Raw genomic sequence first — 19541 nt, 5'->3', positions numbered from 1 at the left:
CAAGGCTGGGGAGAGGCCTTGAGCACAAGCCCTATGAGGAGAGGCTGAGGGAGCTGGGATTGTTCAGCCTGGAGAAGAGCAGGCTCAGAGGTGACCTCATTGCTCTCTACAGCTACCTGAAGGGCGGTTGTAGACAGGAAGGGGTTGGTCTCTTCTCCGAGGCAACCAGCACCAGAACAAGAGGACACAGTCTCAAGCTGTGCCAGGGGAAGTTTAGGCTCGAGGTGAGGAGAAAGTTCTTCACCAAGAGAGTCATTCGTCATTGGAATGTGCTGCCCAGGGAGGTGGTGGAGTCACCATCCCTCGAGGTCATCAAGAGGAGATTGGATGTGGCACTTGGAGCCATGGTCTAGTCATGAGGTCTGTGGTGACAGGTTGGACTTGATGATCTTTGAGGTCTCTTCCAACCTTAGTGATACTGTGATGATACTTAAAAATCCTTAAATGTTTTTGGAACCATTGGAAGCCTTAAACCAAATTTATATCCAAATTATGCATTAAGAAATTACATTCTGAATCTGTTCCACTCCTGCATTGCTCTCCCTTGATTGTTTCCTCCTAGTTTCACTTTTGTAAACATCTTTTCTTTGCCCTGTCCTCTGCTGTTGTCATTTATTGTCTGGTATTACTCATCCCAGCAGTCGCAGTGTGGTATTAGACCCTGTTTTGTCAAGTGTTCGAGTGAGTTGCTTGGGAATGGTGCATGCTAGAAGATGTGTGGCTTCTTGGTAGTAGTTACCAGGATTGTTCTTTTAGTATGGGCTTGCTGTGTCATATAGATCTTTGTAACTCTAAGAGTCTCTGTGAGTGATGTTCTGTAGTATGGTTTTGTCTACAGCTTGAGTCCTTGGTATTCCCTTCAGATCTGTTAGAAGAACAGAAACCTACGCTCCTCACTTGTAGGAGCTGATAATCGCATCCCTTCTGTTGAGAGGCTGCATTTCATTGACACAGTTGGTTTTTTTGGGGGGGTTGTAGTCACTTGACAAAGGTATTAGTATTTTACTAGTGTTTAGTATTTTAGTGCACCAGCCTTTATTTCTTAGTACATGTGTAGGTAGTTGATTGAATAACGATTGCTTACATCAGAAAAGAGCTCATGAATTGGAAAAGAGACCTAGAGCAGGAGGGGGAGTTGGAGCTAGAAATCCTTGAGATAAGTGCATGGTGTTCTAGCACTTTTAGGCTGGTTTGCCATCATAATAGCACAGAGATCAGTTGAAATTGGTCTCAGGAGCAAACCTGTATATTTTGTGATGCAGAAAGCTGCAGCAGAGGGGTCTTAATGCTGTCAGTGAAGAGGAAGAGGGAATTCTGGCCCAGGCTTTATGAAAACTACAGTTGAAAGAAAGGAATACAGTGGGTTCCTTGCCAAAAATACTGAGTAGCCTTAAGAGCTGCTGGAAGGACAGAATCCTGCTTACAAAGGATGGGCCATAATGCCAAAGCTGAGATTTCCTGTGCATAGTGAAGGCCTGAATCCTGGCCAGGTCTCTAAACTAAGTAACTCATAAATAACTCTGAGCAAGATGTGAGAAGGTTGCTCGCAACCAGCTTAGCTGACAGAACGAAACCAAATCTCTTCTGGTGGCACAGAAAGGAATTTCTGTTTCCCTTTTGTGTATGTGGGCATCTCTGCCTATATCTGTCATCGTTACATGTGAGCAAATGAATATGCAGTCAGCTGTTAGTGTTCAAGAAACAATCCTGAATTGAAAATAAGCAGGTCTGTGAATACTGACACTGTGATCCTCATTTCCACAGGAGATGTGGGGAGTTCCTGGTTATTTTTGGCTTTGTTAAGATGGTGTGAGGTCTGAAAAAGCTTTTCCTTCGGTTTGGGGTATTTATATCGTTGGGGTTTTTTAAGCTGTGAGGTCCTCTACAGCTTTTTTTCCCCAGCCTTTGTTATTGTGCTGAGTATGTTGTAGGATTCCTGAAGCAGAAGAGCTAACTTCAGGAAGGGTGCAAAGGTGCTGTCGCGCTTCTATAAATCATCTGACCCTCAGAGACGTGAGAGCAGGAGCTGCACCATAATGCATTCCTGTGAGCGTGGCAAACAGACTGACAGCTGGAGCGTGTCTCTGGCAGCAGCGTGTTATCAGACACTAAGCCCTGTTCCATGCAAAGGCAAACTTTGCCTTAGGTGTAGCATCAGCAATATGGTAACACTTTAAATGAGGACTTTCCCAAACTGCCGATGAAACGTCTGTGGAAGTGATCTTAAGACTTGCAAATTTGCAGGCTTTCTATTGTCAAATATTTAATGCTTGTATTCCAAACCACTGAAATGATGTATGATGAATTTCTATTGATTTCCAGATGTAAGGAAGCAAAACCCATGGAAACTAACGCAAGCTTATGTTCAATCCAGAAAGATTCTGCAGGCCAGAAGAGTAAAATGTAGGCAAGCAAGGGTATCTTCAACATAATATCTAGAAACTAGAACTGTTATGCTCTAGTGTTATGCTGTTATGGTAGTGTTGGAACTGAAGGGAGTTGTGTGCAAAACTATGTTGCAAGAGTTTTTGTGGGTTTGGTTGTTCTTTGAAACTTAGTTCTTCCTGAAGTTTTAATAACAGATTCAACAGTGTTTTCCTATGTACCAAGCTTTCTGGGCAATATTATATCCTAAATTTTCTTTGTGCCTATGGATCATATATTGGTTAAAATGGAAAAAGTGGATTAAAACAGGTTAGAAACTAAATGAAAGTATTTGAGAGGTGATGGAGGTGGACAAAGGTTGGAGCAAGGCAGCAATCCCAGTGCATTTTTATTTCCATAATAGTTAATCCTTTGTCAGATACCTCAAAACAAAAGAATCAAGGATTGAGGAAATGATACTGAAGTTTTGCCAATCAGTTAGTGATCTTCACCGTACTGCAGACTGCAGTCAGTGTACAGCACCTCTGTGGCACAAAGCCAGTTTGGTTGTCAGCAGCTCCAGCTTTAGTGGAATTTTCCTTTATATCAGTTTGATCTTCTCCATTTCAGCTTGACTTTTATGTTTTAGAATCACTCAGTCTCTAGCTTTCCAACCATTCTTCTGGATCAAAAGATAAATTTTATGCATTTCAGGTTCTGATCTGGAGGTAGCTGAGAGAAGTTGGAGCAGACATTTGGTTTCTAGAATTAATCATGTAACTTGAATGAATACCTTAAAAAGTGCTTGACTGAATTCTCTAACTTCAGACTGAGACAGATTTAGTTTCAGACCCTTGACACATAAACAATACTGGTTGCATATTCACAGACCAGATGGGCTATCTGTTTCAGTGTCCTGCTCAGACACCAGCTCAGGGAAGATTCTGTGGGAAGAGCATTAGGTGATGTTATGGGATGGTGATACTTCCCCAGCACTCTCTGGGACTCAGTGATTTTTCTGGTGGTGGTGGCTCTTGCTACTATGAGTTTGTTCAATGATTTTTGAACCCCATGTATATGTTTGGCATCCTTAGCTTCCCACAGTAAGAAGGCATCTATGGCTAGCAGTGTGTTATGAGAAAACTTCTACCTCTTTTTGTTTCTTTTAACCTGCCCATCCAATGATGTCGTTTGGTTTTTCCTATGTCTTGTATCGTGAGAGGTGAGTAATTGTTTCCTGTTCTCCCTCTCCCTGAAGCTCACAACTTCGTAGATATTTGTCATATTTCCTTTCAGCTGTCCTTTTTCCAAGCTGAAGAGTCCTTATTTATTCAGCCATTCCTCAATATATAATCTGTTCCATACCTTTGCTCATCTCTACGGCATTTCTGTGTACTTTTTCCAGTTTTTCTGCATGCTTTTTGAAAAGAGAGGAGGGATGGGGATCAGAACTGTTCCCTGTATGCAGTTTGGGTTTATATGGTAGTGCAAGAGTGTTCTTGGGTTTGTTCCCAGTGCCTGTAGGGAAATCCATACATTTCATATCTACACAACTTTTTTTTCAGGCCTGGGTACCTTCAGCAACATTACAGTTACCGCTTTTCCAAGCTCTGATGAAAGAAAGAGAACTGAAGGACTGAGAATCTTGTAGCAGAAGAGAGCAGGGAGTGAGAATGATTTCCTTAGTGTCGCACTGGGGTACAGTGGAAGCAAAGGACTGAGGGAGCATGCATAGGATTCCAGAAACAGGTCTAGAGGAGGCTGCCTACATCCAATGGCTCCAAGCAGGAGGAGGCCCAAAGGATGCAAAGTGGAGACGCTGGCAACTGAATATCGTTTTCCACTGGATTGTCTCACTCCTCTGTTGCTGAGGAGCTGAGAATGGAGAGTGATGCTCTTTAGAGTATTTGTCTTCACTTTGCTTTGCAAGGGATGCAGTAGGTTATTTTTGAGGAAGAGTACATAGGGCTGGCAGCTGCTTCTGGTCTTGTTTAAAGCATCTTTCTGAATATTTCAGGGGTTTGTTGTGATAAGGAAGCTCGTGGGGAAAGGTGCAACACATTCCAGGGAAGCTGTAACATGTTCACAGAATCTAGGTAGTTGGTTTTGGTAGGATCCTGAAGCAAAGAGATTACAGTTAACTACCTCACCAAAACTGTGACCTACACTCCACATTGCAGCATGAAGTGTAAAAGACACCGAATACCTCTTCTATCCTAGTTACTTATGCATAAGACATACAAGAGAAGTCTGCCCTGGGAATCCAAAGGAAATATTTGGAAAGAGTGGCTGAAAGAAATATGACAGAGATCAGCAGAAACTTGGGAAGCTCAGGCACTGAGACTTTTGAAGCGTTTATTAGAGTGTCAGGACTCTGGGTCTTCTGGAATCCTGACCTTTGTGCACAGAATGTGTGAGTTGCTAGGCCATTGCAGCCTCTTCAGGACATGAAGTGGTCCTGCCAGCTGGCCAACTGCTCTCTGCAAAGCCCCTTGGTTTTGTGGGGAAGTGTGTTGGTGCTGTCATCTCTTCAAGGCTTGCAAACTTCAAAGCAAGCCAGTGAGCTTGTGTTAGTACTTACCGTGTTGCAGGCCACAGCTGAACTCCTACCATGTAATCCTTTTCTGGAGCAGCTCCTGTCTCTTTGCAAGAGGCCTGTTGTACTCTGGGAAAGGCTTACATTACTTGGATGATGAAAGAAAGAAACATATCTTCAGTCCTCTCTGTGTGGATTGTAAGGGGCCAGCCTCACTCTGTATTGGTCCTTTATCTTCTCTGTGGATGTTGTACTGCATGTTTGTCTTCTATTCCTGTCTTCCTGCAGCATGTGTGCTTGGTGTAAGCCTTGTGTTAGTCTATTAACAAAGTCTTTACAAATACAGATAAATATCTCCCTAGTGATGGGAATCCTTAGCTCTTTTTGCACTGTAACTCTGACTCTTCAATCAGCCACAGACATGCTCCAGTTTAGAGTTTGCCCTTTGTTCTCCTTAAGCATGATGTGACATCCAGTAATATAGTCCCAGCCTGGAATTCAAGAACCTCCTTAGGAAGAGAACAGCTGGCACCCAGCACCTTTAGCAGGTTGTTGCACTTGCTGCAGCCACAGATACAAATGCACAGCTGGCTAACTATTAAAGGGACTTTTATTTTTAGGAAGCAGCAGTGCCTTGTAAGCAGGAGTCCTTATGTGCAGCATGGTGAAACCGTGGTGGATCTTCTTTTCTCAGGGCTCCAGAGAATCATCATTTTGCCAGGGGAGGAGAAATGGAGGACAGTCTCTACAACAAGGTGACACGAAGTCCGCTGGCACATCCCAACTATCAGCTCCACTTTGCTGTGCAGCAGCTTGAGCAGCAGAAACTTCAGTCACGCCAGCTGTTGGAGCAAAGCCAAGCCCGGAACCAGGTAACCAAGAAAAAAGTCCTGCCTGGGATGTAGCAGTTCTGAGTCTTAGATGTGAAGAGCCAACCTGAACCAGTACGTATGGGATGGCTCTTGTGAAGGAAGTAGCTCTTCAAGTGGGCTGCAACAAAATTAACGTTACCTGCAGCATTTGAATGCTGCAGTTACCAATGGCTTCCTCCACTGCACTGGCATCCTTCTCCATTTGGCTGCTGGCATGCTGCTTCTTGCTTTTCTGCACCAGTTCAGGACATCCCCTTACAGCGTTTTAGCTGGCTTAGAACTGCCTACAATCTCCATTCATACTTCAACTGGAGTTCTCCTTGGGCAGTACTTCAGGTTGGTCGCTCTTGTATTGCAGTGTTTCTAAACTTGGGGTCTTGAAATTGTGTTAACAACTGTGTGGCAAACAGACCCCATCAAGGCTTCATCCTGACTAAATTCTCCTTCTCCTGTCATCTTATACACTGCAGAGTCTTCATTCTTTGAAGGAGCCTTCACTGTGCAGGAGCCATGCCCACAGACCATAATGCCAGGTGCAATCATGAAAATCATCTCCAGGCCTCCTACACATTTTGTTATTACTACATTTCAAATCTCCTTTCACTGCTTTGTACAGCAGAGTCTGATGGATATGTGACTCCTTTGTTACACTTGCAAAGAGGAAAGATGGGCTAAGTGACCAAGGGCTAAAAGAAAGATGAAAAAAGGTTTACATTATTTTTGTTCCAGATGAGTCTTAGATGCTATGGGTGGACCACTGTCTGGAACAGCATTTGCAGCCTGCCTGGGGAATCTTGCAAGGTTACAATGAGTTCACAGGAGCCCTCATTGCCTTTTTTTATTATTAGAGAGAGAGGTGTATTCTTTCTTCTGAGTGATACCCAAAAGATTTCCCTGCTAAAGGGAAAGAAATCTTTGGGTGAACAAATCTTCCCTCAGAAGAAACTGGTCTCCATTAGGAAGGAGCTGTTTCCTGGGCAGTTTGGCAGGATTGGATTCAAACAAAACCATGAACTGAGCTAACATGAAGAGGTCTAAACACCCACTCTCACTCCTGTGAAGCAGATGAGTCACTAGTCAGGGTTCTTAAGACTAGGTTCCAGGCAAATTGCCCTCATCCTTTTCTGGGAGCATCTTGAAGGAGAGGCCATTCTGCCTTTGTTCCTTGCACTTCTTTCAAGGCCCTCACTTAGCCATGCACTTTCTGTCCCCAAATTCCCTCACCTACAGTGGTCTTGCTCCCCCTCTGAGCAGGAGGTCTTCCTTTCATCTCCTTCCAAGTGGCTCTGAGTGGGCAGCTATGGCTGCTCATGAGCTCAGGAAAGGGCTTTAAGCTGGCTTGTGCCTGTGAGGAGGCTGAAGCTGGCCATGGGGCTTGGCTGAGCCCTCTTCTAATTGCTGACATTGAGCTGATGTTATTCTTGGCCTGGGGCAGAGCCATTACTCAGGAGTTTCTGCTAAAGTGATTCTTTGTTAAACCTCCTCTCACCCCCACAATGTCCCCCTCCTTTCTCTCCCTCCCTTCTTCTGAGCCAAGCAGTTTGGAGTTGCAGTATGGAGGCCATTGCATACCATAGGGCTCAGGCTGCACTGAGGTTGCCATTAATGAAGAGAGGTATTTGCTGAACGTGGGGGGCTTTCAGACTCTCTGTAGTGAAAACCACTTCTTAATAAAATGATTGTTTTTTGGACACTTCCTCTCCCACTAGACACTATATGGAGCCGGACAGACCTCCCCTTCCAGTCAGTTTCACAGATCCTTTGACGTCTCTCCCAGTCACTGCACTACCCTCATCTTCATCTGTCTGTCCCCTGCTCCCTCTCTAGTTCCTTGTCACTGACCTGTTCTGTCAGACTTCAGTCCTTTAACTTGGACTTTCCAAGAACTGCTTTCTCTTTGCTGCTGCTTACATACACTTTGCCTTTCATCTCCTTCCCACTCCCACTGCTTTGAATTCCATCCCGCCTTTTCCTGCTGGCTGTTGCTGGCCACAGTAGATTATCCTAGCCTGCATGGCTTGACCAGATTTCCTAGTCAGTGCCACCTATCTCCTGTTGGCTGCTCTTTCTCTTCTGTTCCTTACCACATAGTGAGATCTACTCTATCCTTTGTTTTCTTACCTGCTATATTTAAGTTCCCTAACCTCCTCTCAACAGAAGAAATGTATCCTCAAAAAGGAAAGGCTTGTCACTGGAATGTCCTGATCTCTCTTCTTTGGGGGATGCATGCAGGTGTGGTGGTTTGAACCTTAACTGGGATTTAAGAGCTCAGATGGGGGGCAAGGCTGAGAATCCCTCCCCCACTCTCCCTACTCTTTCCTGATCAAGAGTGAAAAAAAAAGAAAGGGAAGGAGCAAATCTACCGAGAAATAATTTGGAGTCGGTTTGGAAGTAGAGAGGTAAAAAATTGTCTTTAAACAATATATATATAAAAATAACAATAACAGGAAGGGTTCACAAGGGTAAGGAATAAGGATGGATGGGGAAAAATATACATACAAAACCAGTCCTTTGAAGAAGCATGAATGTAGCAGCGAGGAGGAGGAGGACCAGGCCTGACCCCATGGAACCAGGAAGCCAGCAGCAACTCTCTTAGTCCCTGTGAGGCAGAAGGAAAAAAAAAGGCAAATGGTTGCAGTGTCTTCCTTTTTATAGGCTTGCTGGACAGGGAGGGGGAGTGGAACAGACTAACTCAGTTTCCCAGAAGGAAAACCCGCTCTGGGGGAGAGCAAGGCTCTCACAAGCCCTCCCCGCACTGCTTTCAGGATGGGCATAATGCATCACAGTAGGGTATCTCCAAGCCTGTGTCTGCTTGTTCAGGTTTTTGTTATGGTTGGAAGGCAGGGTAGCCATTTATCAGTAGCTGAAGTGCATTTATTAATGTATCTGAAGGCACACCCTGACTATGGCATGACCATATAACATGACTCGATTCCAGTCTTTCTTTCTGTCTGTGACAAATGGATTAGTCATGTATGGATAGCATGTGAACAAGTAACAGAAGCACCATCATTAGTAACACAGGCAAATGCTTCTGCTGGTACACTGGCCAGGTCGATATGGTGGAGGTGAGATGGATGCATTGGGAAGCATGGAAGTTCCTTGCCAAATATTTGTGTGATCAGAATACTCCCTTGTGCCATGCAGTGGATCTATCTTGTCGTGAAAGGCTATTGCAAACTTCTTTGTGGTAGCACCCACTCTTGCTTGAGCACTTTCCAGACACTTGAGAATGATGATTTCTCTTCCAGCCATTTAACATTTGGCACAGTAGCAAACACAGCGTAGGTGGAGGAAGAGGATAATAACTGAAAATATTCACTCATTGTACACAGAATTTGGTTCACACAGTGTAATGTGGTGGAAATGGATCATTGATGCCAGAATAGGTACTTCATTCCCTGGGTAGAAAGGAAAACACTGCACTGACTAGATGAGAATCTAACAAAGGGGTGCAGTGGCAGAGCCTAGGAACAGAGGCCATGCAGAGCCTGAGAAAAGACAAACAATTAAGAAAGGGGCAGAGTTTGAAAGTGGAGACAAGAAACTTAAATCTGATATCAACAAAATCAAGCAACAAGAATTACAAAATCAAATGAGAAGACAAGGAAAGCTGGCTTATGGCAGTGTTCAAAGGGTTTTAAGGAGATTTCATGTGACATGTTGTGACCCAGATGTTATTATCACTGCTGCAGTTGGCAAGGCAGTTAATATACCATCATTGTTTATTCTCTGATTTTTTCCTGTACTGGAAAGATGCCATTAGTTGTTAGGGAGGTTCCTCCTTCTCTGTGTGGCTATGTTCTGTCTGCTTAGCCTAGCATCTGCTGGTTTAGAATTTTATGCCAAACATTTCACATGGGAGATAAAAATAAAAAAGGTAAATTAAACCAAGAAAAGTAAAGTCATATAGTAGAAAGGCCCCCATCAAAAAAAAAAGGTCACGTTAAACAAGACATGTATCATATTTACTGACCACACAAGTCATTATGATCACATCTTCAATCAGAAATTTCAGTGGATTTTATGCTATTACCTTGGGCTAAGTTAAGCTTAACTAGTTCCCCTCTCTAGCATTTAGCAATGTTGTGTTCTCTGAAGTATCCCTCATTTTTCTTTCCATGTTCTGGCTTTCTTCTGAATTCCCTACAGTTTTAGATTTAGCTTGGGAATGTGGAATATTCAGAACACTATTCCTAGTACTCCTAGAGCTACATTGTTCCTGCCTGAGGACACGGGGACTCTTTGAATGTAGCCTTACACATCATTAAACTGTTCTCTAAACTATTACTTATTGGACTGCTGTCAGATTTGCAGTTTCTCTTCCCCTTCAGTCTCTTGTTCATTCTTGTTTTGCAGCTTTCTCCCTCAGATTGTTTTCCCACTAAGTGTGCTAACTACCTTTTTTTTTACCCTGAGTCTTGTGATACTGATGAGTCAAAGTCTCAGCCTTAAGAAAAGCAGAACAACTGTTCTGAAAGCAGTAGTCTGTGCTGATTTATACCAGCTGAAATGTTGTCCCCTTGTTTCTGATCCCATCACTATTATTAGAATTATTATAAGGCTCAGATGTATAAAGTATCTTTCCAATACAGTAATGTGGCCCAGTCTTTGCCCCAAAGACTTCCAGTGCCAAAAGAGAAACAAAGGAGAAGGCACCAGGCCAACTTATTTTAGTGTATAGTAAGTGTATAGTTTAAAGTAAGCTGTACTTCAGGATAGTCTGTGCATACCTTGAGTTTTCTGCTGCTCTTTAAATTCCCTGATGACCCCAAGATACTCATCTTACTGCAGTTTAACACTCTTTAGCCTTTATTTCCACTCTGTATATTTTCAGCTCAACAGATTGTTGCATCCAAACTGATTTAACTGAATGCATTGACACACACAGAATCACCGAGGTTGGCAGAGACCTCAAAGATCACCAAGTCCAACCTGTCACCACAGACCTCATGACTAAACCATGGCACCAAGGGCCACATCCAATCCCCTCTTGAACACCTCCAGGGATGGTGACTCCACCACCTCCTTGGGCAGCCCATTCCAATGGCTAACAACTCTCTCAGTGAAGAACTTATCTCCACTAAACAGTTTGGGTAACTCCAAAGGTCTTTCAAGCCTTTTAATTCTCTGTCTTTGCAGCATCATCTGAAACACAGTTGTTTTTCTACAAGGTAACTTAAATCCATTGTTTATTGCATGTAAACATCTGAAATTTCCAGCACTGGTGATTTGGAGCTAGCTGCATGGATCTTTATGCAATACATGGTGTGTATGTGTCAGTTCTCATACACTGCTGAGTGTGAAAACTCATGTTTTCAGACTTGTTGAGCCACCTGAAACTGAACAACTATGGGACAGAAATCTCAAAATTATGTTTCATAGAAATTTAACCCAAAATAGCTATATAGCTAGAAAAGGCATTCAGCTACTGTTCTCATTAAAGCAAAGGCTACAGCATAAGACTACTCCATGGGTCCCAGACCCGAGAAGGGAGGCTTAATTTGGGATATGCTTTATATAAGATACTGTAAGATTCAGCCCCAGGACAGATTAACAGGAAATGAGCTTCATTACCTCCTTCAGTCACAGGGTGAACATGTTTTTGCTTGCAACATTTGCTCTGTTACTGTTAGGGATGGGTGTTAGACATGAGGATGGGAAGTGCCAGGAACATTCATTTTGTTTTTGAAGATCATTAACATATCTGTTTCTCTTCGAAATACTACAGTACCTCCTTGCTTTTAATTGCGAGCAGCCTAAGCTCAGCTGCTACTGGCTGGTACTGTAGATGTGCATGGTCCTTGCTGACAAGCTGTACACGCTGAAATGTTTCTAAGTAGAAATGTTGCTTTTGTATAGATAACACTTTATACATTGTGTTCATGTGTGGATGTGGAAGGGAGGAGAGGTGTGATCTGATGAGGCAAGCGCAGGAGTGGAAGTTAGAATCTTCTCTGAGCTGTCAACCTAGCTTTTCATGATTGCTTCAGTCTGTGGCTTAGGGAAGATCACTTTCACTGACAGTGCTAACATTCTCCATGTGCAAGACAGAGTTAATGCTGTTCTGGTTCTCCAGATAATTATGTAAGTGAATTAACTCACTCATGCTAAAAAGTCTCATTGTGTTCGAAGTGTTGTTCAGATTTGTAGCCCTAAGATTGTGTCAGGGAAGCAGGTATCTCCTCAACATCAAGTTAAGGTGCCAGCCTGGGAAGAGTGGTTCAAAGTATCTTATTTGCAGCAGCAGTAGCTGTAGGGTGCTACCTGCCTCAGGATTGCTTCTGTCAGGGTCTGTCTAGGCTTCTGCTCCCCTTAGACCCCGAGCCTTTAAAATCCTGAGTTATGAGGTCTGTCTCCTACTTTTTCGGATGTGCTGAAATCTCTTCCCAACCCTTCCTTTGTGTGGTCAGGCTCTGCTCCCTTCAGCTGCCCTTTTTATTTGCACAGTAGCTTCTCCTGGTTTCCTGTCCTGTCTCCATGGAGTTCACAGTAGGACAGTATGCTTTGTAGCTGAATCCAGAAGCTGTGGTCCATGTCAGTCTCCCCATCCTTGCCTGGAAGGCAGCCAGAATCTCAAAGCAGTGTGGAGACAAAGTCCTTTTTGGAAGTCCCTTACCCCCAAGAAAATATCCGTGACCTTTCCTTAGGCAGGTCTCAGCCTTACTCTTGCTAGTCAGACCTTGTTGCCTGCTCTTTCTTCCAAGTCCTGGACTTCCTTGCCAATGAATGTTAACATAGGCAAGCGGTTAGGACTGTAAGCTTTGTGGGTTCCAGGATCTTGGTGATCTTAATAACAAGAAAGGGCTCACAGGAAATATGCATAATATCAAACAGAGCACAATGAAATGTCACCCCTGAATAAGAAGGGGATGCAGGGACTTGAGGGTCTCCATCAGGCTCTTAAGATGCAGGAGAGTAAACCAAGTTCCATTGTAGGTTATTTTGCTGGGGGCAGGTGGGGTGTGACTGGAAAACAGCAGACTTCTGCACTGGTACCAGCTACTTATTCAAAATCTGAAAGCTGTAATCAAGGTAGAGCCTCAGGGAAGGGAGAGGTTAAGAAGGATTGGGAGCTCAAGGGCATCTTGTCATTGAGCTCTAGTTAGGAAACAGGACTGTTTTGGCTCCTCCACTTCCTTTTCTCCCTAGAGCTCTGCCTGTCAGAAACGCCTTCCCACACACCACAGCCCTGCCATTTGCCAGAGAATTGCGGGGGAGAGGGGCTTTTCCTGTCTGTGTGCTGAGACTCAGCCAGGCCTCAGACTGTGGTTTTCTCTGGAGCCTGAGGCCCATTTGCTATGGCTTTGTGTGTTTTTCACCAGAGAAGAAACTGAGGACAAACGCAGTGAAGGGCTCTGCTCCCAGGGTCATGCTGAGGTGACTGGCAAGTACTCAGCTATTCTCTTAATCTCCTATCACTGACCTCCAGCTGTCAAACCTCATGGTTATGGTATTCCCTCCTTGTCCTGAGAATCTGAATGACTTTGAGGAAAGACAAGGAAGAACTCCCAGCAGGTTGCTTCTTTCTACAAAGAATTGAGCAGTTTGCTGAGCTCTGGTAGGGAATAATTCCCTACTCCCTAATTTGCCAGCACATGCTGCTCAGTTCTCCAGTGTGTCATACCCTGCAGATTATTCTGTTCTCCCACCTATAGGAACAGAAATATTTTCTGTTCCCTGGTATTGCTAGGGATTTCCTTTTTGTTAGCAGCTGACCTCAAGTCTCTTTTTCAGGGGAGCCCCTTTCATGTGAAGCACCTACAGGGTTACACTGAAGAGCTGGCAGTGTAACATCTTCCCCATAACCTTTTTCTTTCCTAGAACTGTCTCAATCCCACCTCCCACACAAAGAAAAACTTTGCAAGATAAATGCAGAAAGTTAGTCAAAGCAATAAAGGCTTTACTTCTTTGTGGATGGGAGCCCACTGCAAGATTAGATTGAAGACCTTTTGCTTTTTAATCCAGAATAGTATCATTTTGTGGCAGCAAGGAGCTTGTCTGCCTTCCTAGAAGTGAGTCCCAGCTTCCAAGGGTAAAAAAATGTAGCTCTAAAAACCTACTTTGCTGACTTGACAACTTAACTCTTTCTTTTTGTGGGTGGGACTGTCCCTGGAGCCCTGGGTTTGCCTTCACCAGGCAGATATTATCCCTCACAAAAATATCACCTACCTCCCTCAGCTTTCTTAGCAATATTCTGTGAGGCATTACCAATTACTATGGTATTTTTGTTTGCTTTATATTTTTACCAGGCTCTCTTTGCCAGCTACTCACAGTCCTGCACCAACCATATATCTGTGCCAGCTGGCTCTGATGCCTGCAAGACATCAAGTGCCACTTCTAGTATCCAGAAGGCAGCCAGTTTGCACAAAGTGATGCCATCCCAGAGTATGCCTTCTCGGCTGGTTCCAAAGCCTCCAGCAAACCACAGGCAGGCCATGGTCAGAAAGGCTGCAGCCCAGAGGATTTCCAAGTAAGTTTTATCTCTTCTCATCCACAACAGGGAGCTGGCACTGGTTCCCCCAAGAAGGAATGTCAGAGAAGAACCTGTCTCCATGTGATTCTGACGTAGAGCTTTTGGGCTATGCTGTCCAAGGTAAATTTCAGAATAACCTGAGCTGTATGGACTGAGATAGGTGTGCACTGTGTTGTAGTGTCATGTTTCACAGTGGTAAGGTGAGCAGACTTAACATCATGCAAACACAAGGACATAAGAACTGCTAGATTGAATCAGAGAAGTATCTGATCTGGGGTGGGATTCAGTTACCTAAACACGGGTTGGCAGTGACATTTTAGATGCCGAGAGCTATTCCACCTGACCTTCAGCTGCTGCTCCAGATGAGCCCAGGTTTTCTGTGGATCTTGGGTTGTATCTGCTGTTCCCATCCAGTTGTCTCAAAGAACTTGAAAGTACCAAGTATGGTACCCAACATCTCTGCAGAGAGACCTTGACCAGCTGGACAGATGGGCAGAGTCCAAGGGCATGAGATTTAACACATCAAAGTGCCAGGTTCTACACATTGGCCACAACAACCCCATGCAGTGCTACAGGCTGGGGTCAGAGTGGCTGGAGAGCAGCCAGGCAGAGAGGGACCTGGGGGTAGTGGTTGATAGTAGGCTGAACATGAGCCTGCAGTGTGCCCAGGTGGCCAATGGCATCCTGGCCTGTATCAGGAACAGTATGGCCAGCAGGAGCAGGGAGGACATTCTGCCCCTGGACTCAGCACTGGTTAGGCCACACCTTGAGTACTGTGTCCAGTTCTGGGCCTCTCAGTTTAGGAAAGATGTTGAGTTGCTGGAAGGTGTCCAGAAAAGGGCAACAAAGCTGGGGAGGGGTTTGGAGCACAGCCCTATGAGGAGAGGCTGAGGGAGCTGGGGTTGCTTAGCCTGGAGAAGAGGAGGCTCAGGGGAAACCTAATTGCTGTCTACCTCTACACTAAGGGAGGTTGTTCTCTTCTCCCAGGCAACGAGCACCAGAACAAGAGGACACAGTCTCAAGCTGTGCCAGGGGAGGTTGAGGCTGCATGTTAGGAAGAAGTTCTCCACAGAAAGAGTGATTGGCCATTGGAATGGGCTGCCCAGGGAGGTGGTGGAGTCACCATCACTGGAGGTGTTTAGGAAGAGACTGGATGGGCTGCTTGGTGTCATGGTTTAGTAGATAGTGTTGGATGATAGGTTGGACTTGATGATCTCAAAGGTCTCTTCCAACCTGGTTAATTCTAATTCTATTTGGGCCCTTGAGACACTCCCTCTATAGTTAATTTTTGATGTGGGTTAGTATCTGGTAGGTGCAACTTAAAAAAAAAATATATCATCAAATGAATTAAAAACAAATAACCCCCCCAAAACAAGCAAACAAAAAAGAAAGCCAAGAGCAACAAAGTCCCCCCACCAAACTCCAGTATCTTTAAGAAGATAATCTGCCCTTACTCAGGTTTCCCCATAAATTTAACACACAAAGACTGACTTGTACTTTCAAGCACTTCATTTAATTGTTTTACATTTTATTTCATTGATTTCTGTTGTGCCTCATACAACTGTAGCTTTCCTCATCTGCAGAAATCCTTCTCTTGACTTCTACTACACTCTCAGTTATACAGTGCGTGCCATGCTATTGTGGATGGGTTTGATGTGTGTCATCTTTAAAAAGCAAAACAAATTCACCATGAAATGTTTCTTACTGATTGTAGATTTCCTTCACTTCCATTTCTTGCTGTGCCTTCTCTTTTGTGCATTATGAGAGAATGTCAGCAAGATTTCTGGCTTTTCTTCTTATCTTTTACCTTTCTTGGTAGCTTCCTCAGCTCTCCGTTTATCTCATCTTAAAGGACAGAACTGCTTTAGACTAAATCCTTCATCAGGTGTTTCATCATATCCTCAGACTTGTTTCATCCTGGAATACTGAAGGGCAAAAATGGCATTCCTCACTTCCTCTTTTACACTTTACAGCCAAAAGTGTTGTAAAGCTTTCAGAGCAGGTTCTTGTGAGGCTTCCTGATTTTTATGTTCCCTTCCTGTTTTAAAGAGAGAGGTTTTAGTGAAAGGTTACTGACGAAAGGTGCTAGGTAGTGTGTGTGGATCGAATCTGGAACTGCAAGGTGTATTTTAAGGAGCTTGAACAGAACTGCTTTGGGGAAGCTTGTGTATTTTCTGCCTGTACTCTTGCTGTCTTAGCAGATAGCACACTGAATGAATCCCCTAGAATTATTTGAAAAGAAAAAAAAAGATGTCAGTAGACTTTGTAAATGCAGATGTGAGCATCAGGTCTGACAGGTACATGCTGGTGAGTCGGCTATCTCACTTCTTTTATGTTGAGTAGCTCATGTTAGTACAGGTGACAGGCTCCGTAAGCTGGTTTCTCTGCTGGGCAGCAAAGATGTGTGTTTGAAGATGCCGGTGTGCTGTGCTCACTTCTTGGCAGAGGAAATGTTTATCCTTGTGAGATGGAATTGCAGCTCCTTGGACAGACTTTACTTTGCTGCATTTTTGTGGTTTCTGCTCTGTGACAGGCAGGAGTGTGGGAAAACCGGAAAAAGTTCAGCACCAAAAATGCACAGAAGGGGGGAAAAAAGCAAAAGATTCCTTCAGAATTTCAGAAAACGAATCCAAGTATTGAAGGCTGCGAGGAGCCACTCCGGAAATACTTTCCAAGTTGCCTTCCAGTCTCCAGCACGAGTTTCCAGACCCATTCTTGCCATTCATGGGATCTTGCAGTAACATTTTTTTCACTTACACGGACAACATCGGTGCCCAGCTTTATTTCCAGCATCCTGAGGACCAATCGGTTAAAAACTGCTGTCTCTCAGTCTAATTTAATCCAGGCATTGTTGTCAGGAAAAGACCAGAGCGTGTATCAACAGAGGAGAGTGAATGGAGAGAAGTTTCTGTGACAAAGAAATGTAGATTACAGAAGGAAAAGATGTCTTGCATGCTCTAGCCTGTCCTTTGCAGTCCCTGGTTATTTTGTGTGAGGTATTTTCAGACACTATGTAGCCTGCTCAAAAAGCTGCAGTGGCAGAAACCCCACCGTGTGCTACAGGAGATTGTTTAAAAATCTAGACAGCTTTACTATCAGGAAGTTTTTTCTGATGTGCCACGGACAGTGCCATTGAGTGCACCCTCAGCAAGTTTGCTGATGACACCAAGCTGTGTGGTGCAGCAGACACGCTGGAGGGAAGGGATGCCAGCCAGAGGGACATTGACAGGCTGGAGAGGTGGGCACAAGCCAACTTCATGAGGTTCAACATGACCAAGTGCAGGGTCCTGCATCTGGGTCGAGGCAGTCCCGGGCACAAATACAGGCTAGGCAGTGACTGGCTGGAAAGCAGCCCTGAGGAGAGAAACTTGGGGGTGCTGGTGGAGGAGAAGCTCAACATGAGCTCTCAGTGTGCACTTGCAGCCCGGAAAGCCAATCAGATCCTGGGCTGCATCAAGAGAAGTGTGGTCAGCAGGTCAAGGGAGATGATTCTCTCCCTCTGCTCAGCTCTGATGAGACCCCACCTGGAGTACTGTGTCCAGTTCTGGAGCCCCTATTAAAAGAGGGATCTGGACGTGCTGGAACATGTCCAGAGAAGGGCCACGAGGATGATCAGAGGGCTGGAGCACCTCTCCTGTGAGGACAGACTGAAGGAGTTGGGGCTGTTCAGTCTGGAGAAGAGAAGGCTCTGAGGTGACCTAATTGTGGCCTTCCAGTATCTGAAGGGGGCCTACAAGAAGGCTGGGGAGGGACTTCTCAGGATGTCAGGTAGTGATAGGACTAGGGGGAATGGAATGAAGCTGGAGGTGGGGAGATTCAGGCTGGAGGTGAGGAGGAAGTTCTTCACTGTGAGTGGTGAAGCCCTGGAATGGGTTGTCCAGGGAGGTGGTTGGGGTGCCATCCCTGGAGGTGTTTAAGACCAGGCTGGATGAGGCTCTGGCCAGCCTGATCTAGTGTGGGGTGTCCCTGCCCATGGCAGGGGGCTTGGAACTAGATGATCCTAGTGGTCCCTTCCAACCCTGACTGATACTATGTGCAATCTGAATTCTTCCTTTCTTTCATCCTCTGGTACCTTGTTCCTCCTTCCCGAACCACCCTACACATGTCCCCTTGCAAATACTTTCCATCTTTTGAATATGCTTCTCCTTCTTGGAGTTTCCTAATGTTGCTTAGACTTGTTGAGGTTTTGTTAACCTCAAATAGTAGTTCTACCTGCCAAGTCCTTAATTGTCTTGAATTTAATGTATTTTCTTCAGTTTGTTGGAGTGCTTGCATTGAGGCATCCAGAACTATACTTTTCCAGTGTGGGAGTTCCATATCCTTAGGTTATAACACAGCAAATACCCCTCTCCATAACATCTAATCTAGTTTTGGCTTTTTGACTGCTTCATTTCTTTGTCAGATCATTTTTGACTTGCTACCTACTCTCACTCCCTAATACTTGTTGGCTGTTTTCCTGATCTTTTTCCTCAGAGAAGATCTCAGTGCTATATGTTATTTCCACAAGACTCACTGAAACTAATTCCATTCTGTTGTTAAAGTTTCTGTGTCTTTTTCCTCTCTCTTTCCACCCCCCCCCCCCCTTTTTATCTCCCCATTTGTATCTTTCAGTAAGCCAGACCTTATTTTTGCCTGGTGTTGCACTGCCTACTTTTGTTTAACATCTTTTTAAAGTTGTTTGTAGAATTTCTCCAGAGAGTGGACTGTGAAGACAAACTAAAATCAACCTTGTCTCTTTGACCTGTCTCTTCCTTGCATGCATTATAAATTTTCCAGCACACATGGCTTCCAGAAGACTGTGAAAAGAGTAAGAAGAAAATTCAGTTACAAACAGAGTGAGATGGTAAAGATGAACATTACTAATTCAGAAATTATCTAGTAGCTTGGACACTTCCTTAGTTAAAACATAAAGGACAAAAGTAATGGAGCAGTCAGCCAGTTCAGTCTTGTCTTCTCAGTTCCTGGCCTTTCTTGACTTCTCAGTCTCTCAAGCTGTAAAAAGAGGTAGGTTAACTTAGTAGTGGATTGTGTCCAGAGCAGACTCCTCATTTAAGCTAACAGAGTGGAAAACTGGGGCCCATATTGAAGTGTGGAAAATGACTGAGAGAAATGCAGCTCTACGCTGAAATGTAGCCTGATAAAATGGTCTCCTGAGTTTCCATAGCTTTGATTAAATGTGCTTATATCACAAGAGGAAAGATAGTTTTTGAATAGCTAACATGACAAGCTCTTCTTTCTTTCCAAGAGTCAGACTGGGCTCTTTCCACTGCGCATGTTGCCGCTGCTATTGGCA

At 44.4% G+C, this 19541-nt stretch overlaps 1 protein-coding gene across 1 annotated transcript in view; it reads left to right on the top strand.

Moving 5' to 3' along the window:
- Positions 1–19541, top strand: part of TTLL5 (tubulin tyrosine ligase like 5) — a 126804-nt gene that overhangs the window by 93496 nt on the left and 13767 nt on the right. Inside the window, exons 31-32 of the mRNA XM_054162016.1 lie at positions 5595–5772; positions 14025–14245. Coding sequence (XP_054017991.1) covers positions 5595–5772; positions 14025–14245 — 399 coding nt within the window. The remainder of the gene's footprint in view (positions 1–5594; positions 5773–14024; positions 14246–19541) is intronic.

This window comes from Dryobates pubescens, chromosome 5 (genome assembly GCF_014839835.1).
Source record: "Dryobates pubescens isolate bDryPub1 chromosome 5, bDryPub1.pri, whole genome shotgun sequence".
NCBI classification, from domain to species: domain Eukaryota; kingdom Metazoa; phylum Chordata; class Aves; order Piciformes; family Picidae; genus Dryobates; species Dryobates pubescens.
This window is presented reverse-complemented; position numbering and strand designations above follow the sequence as displayed.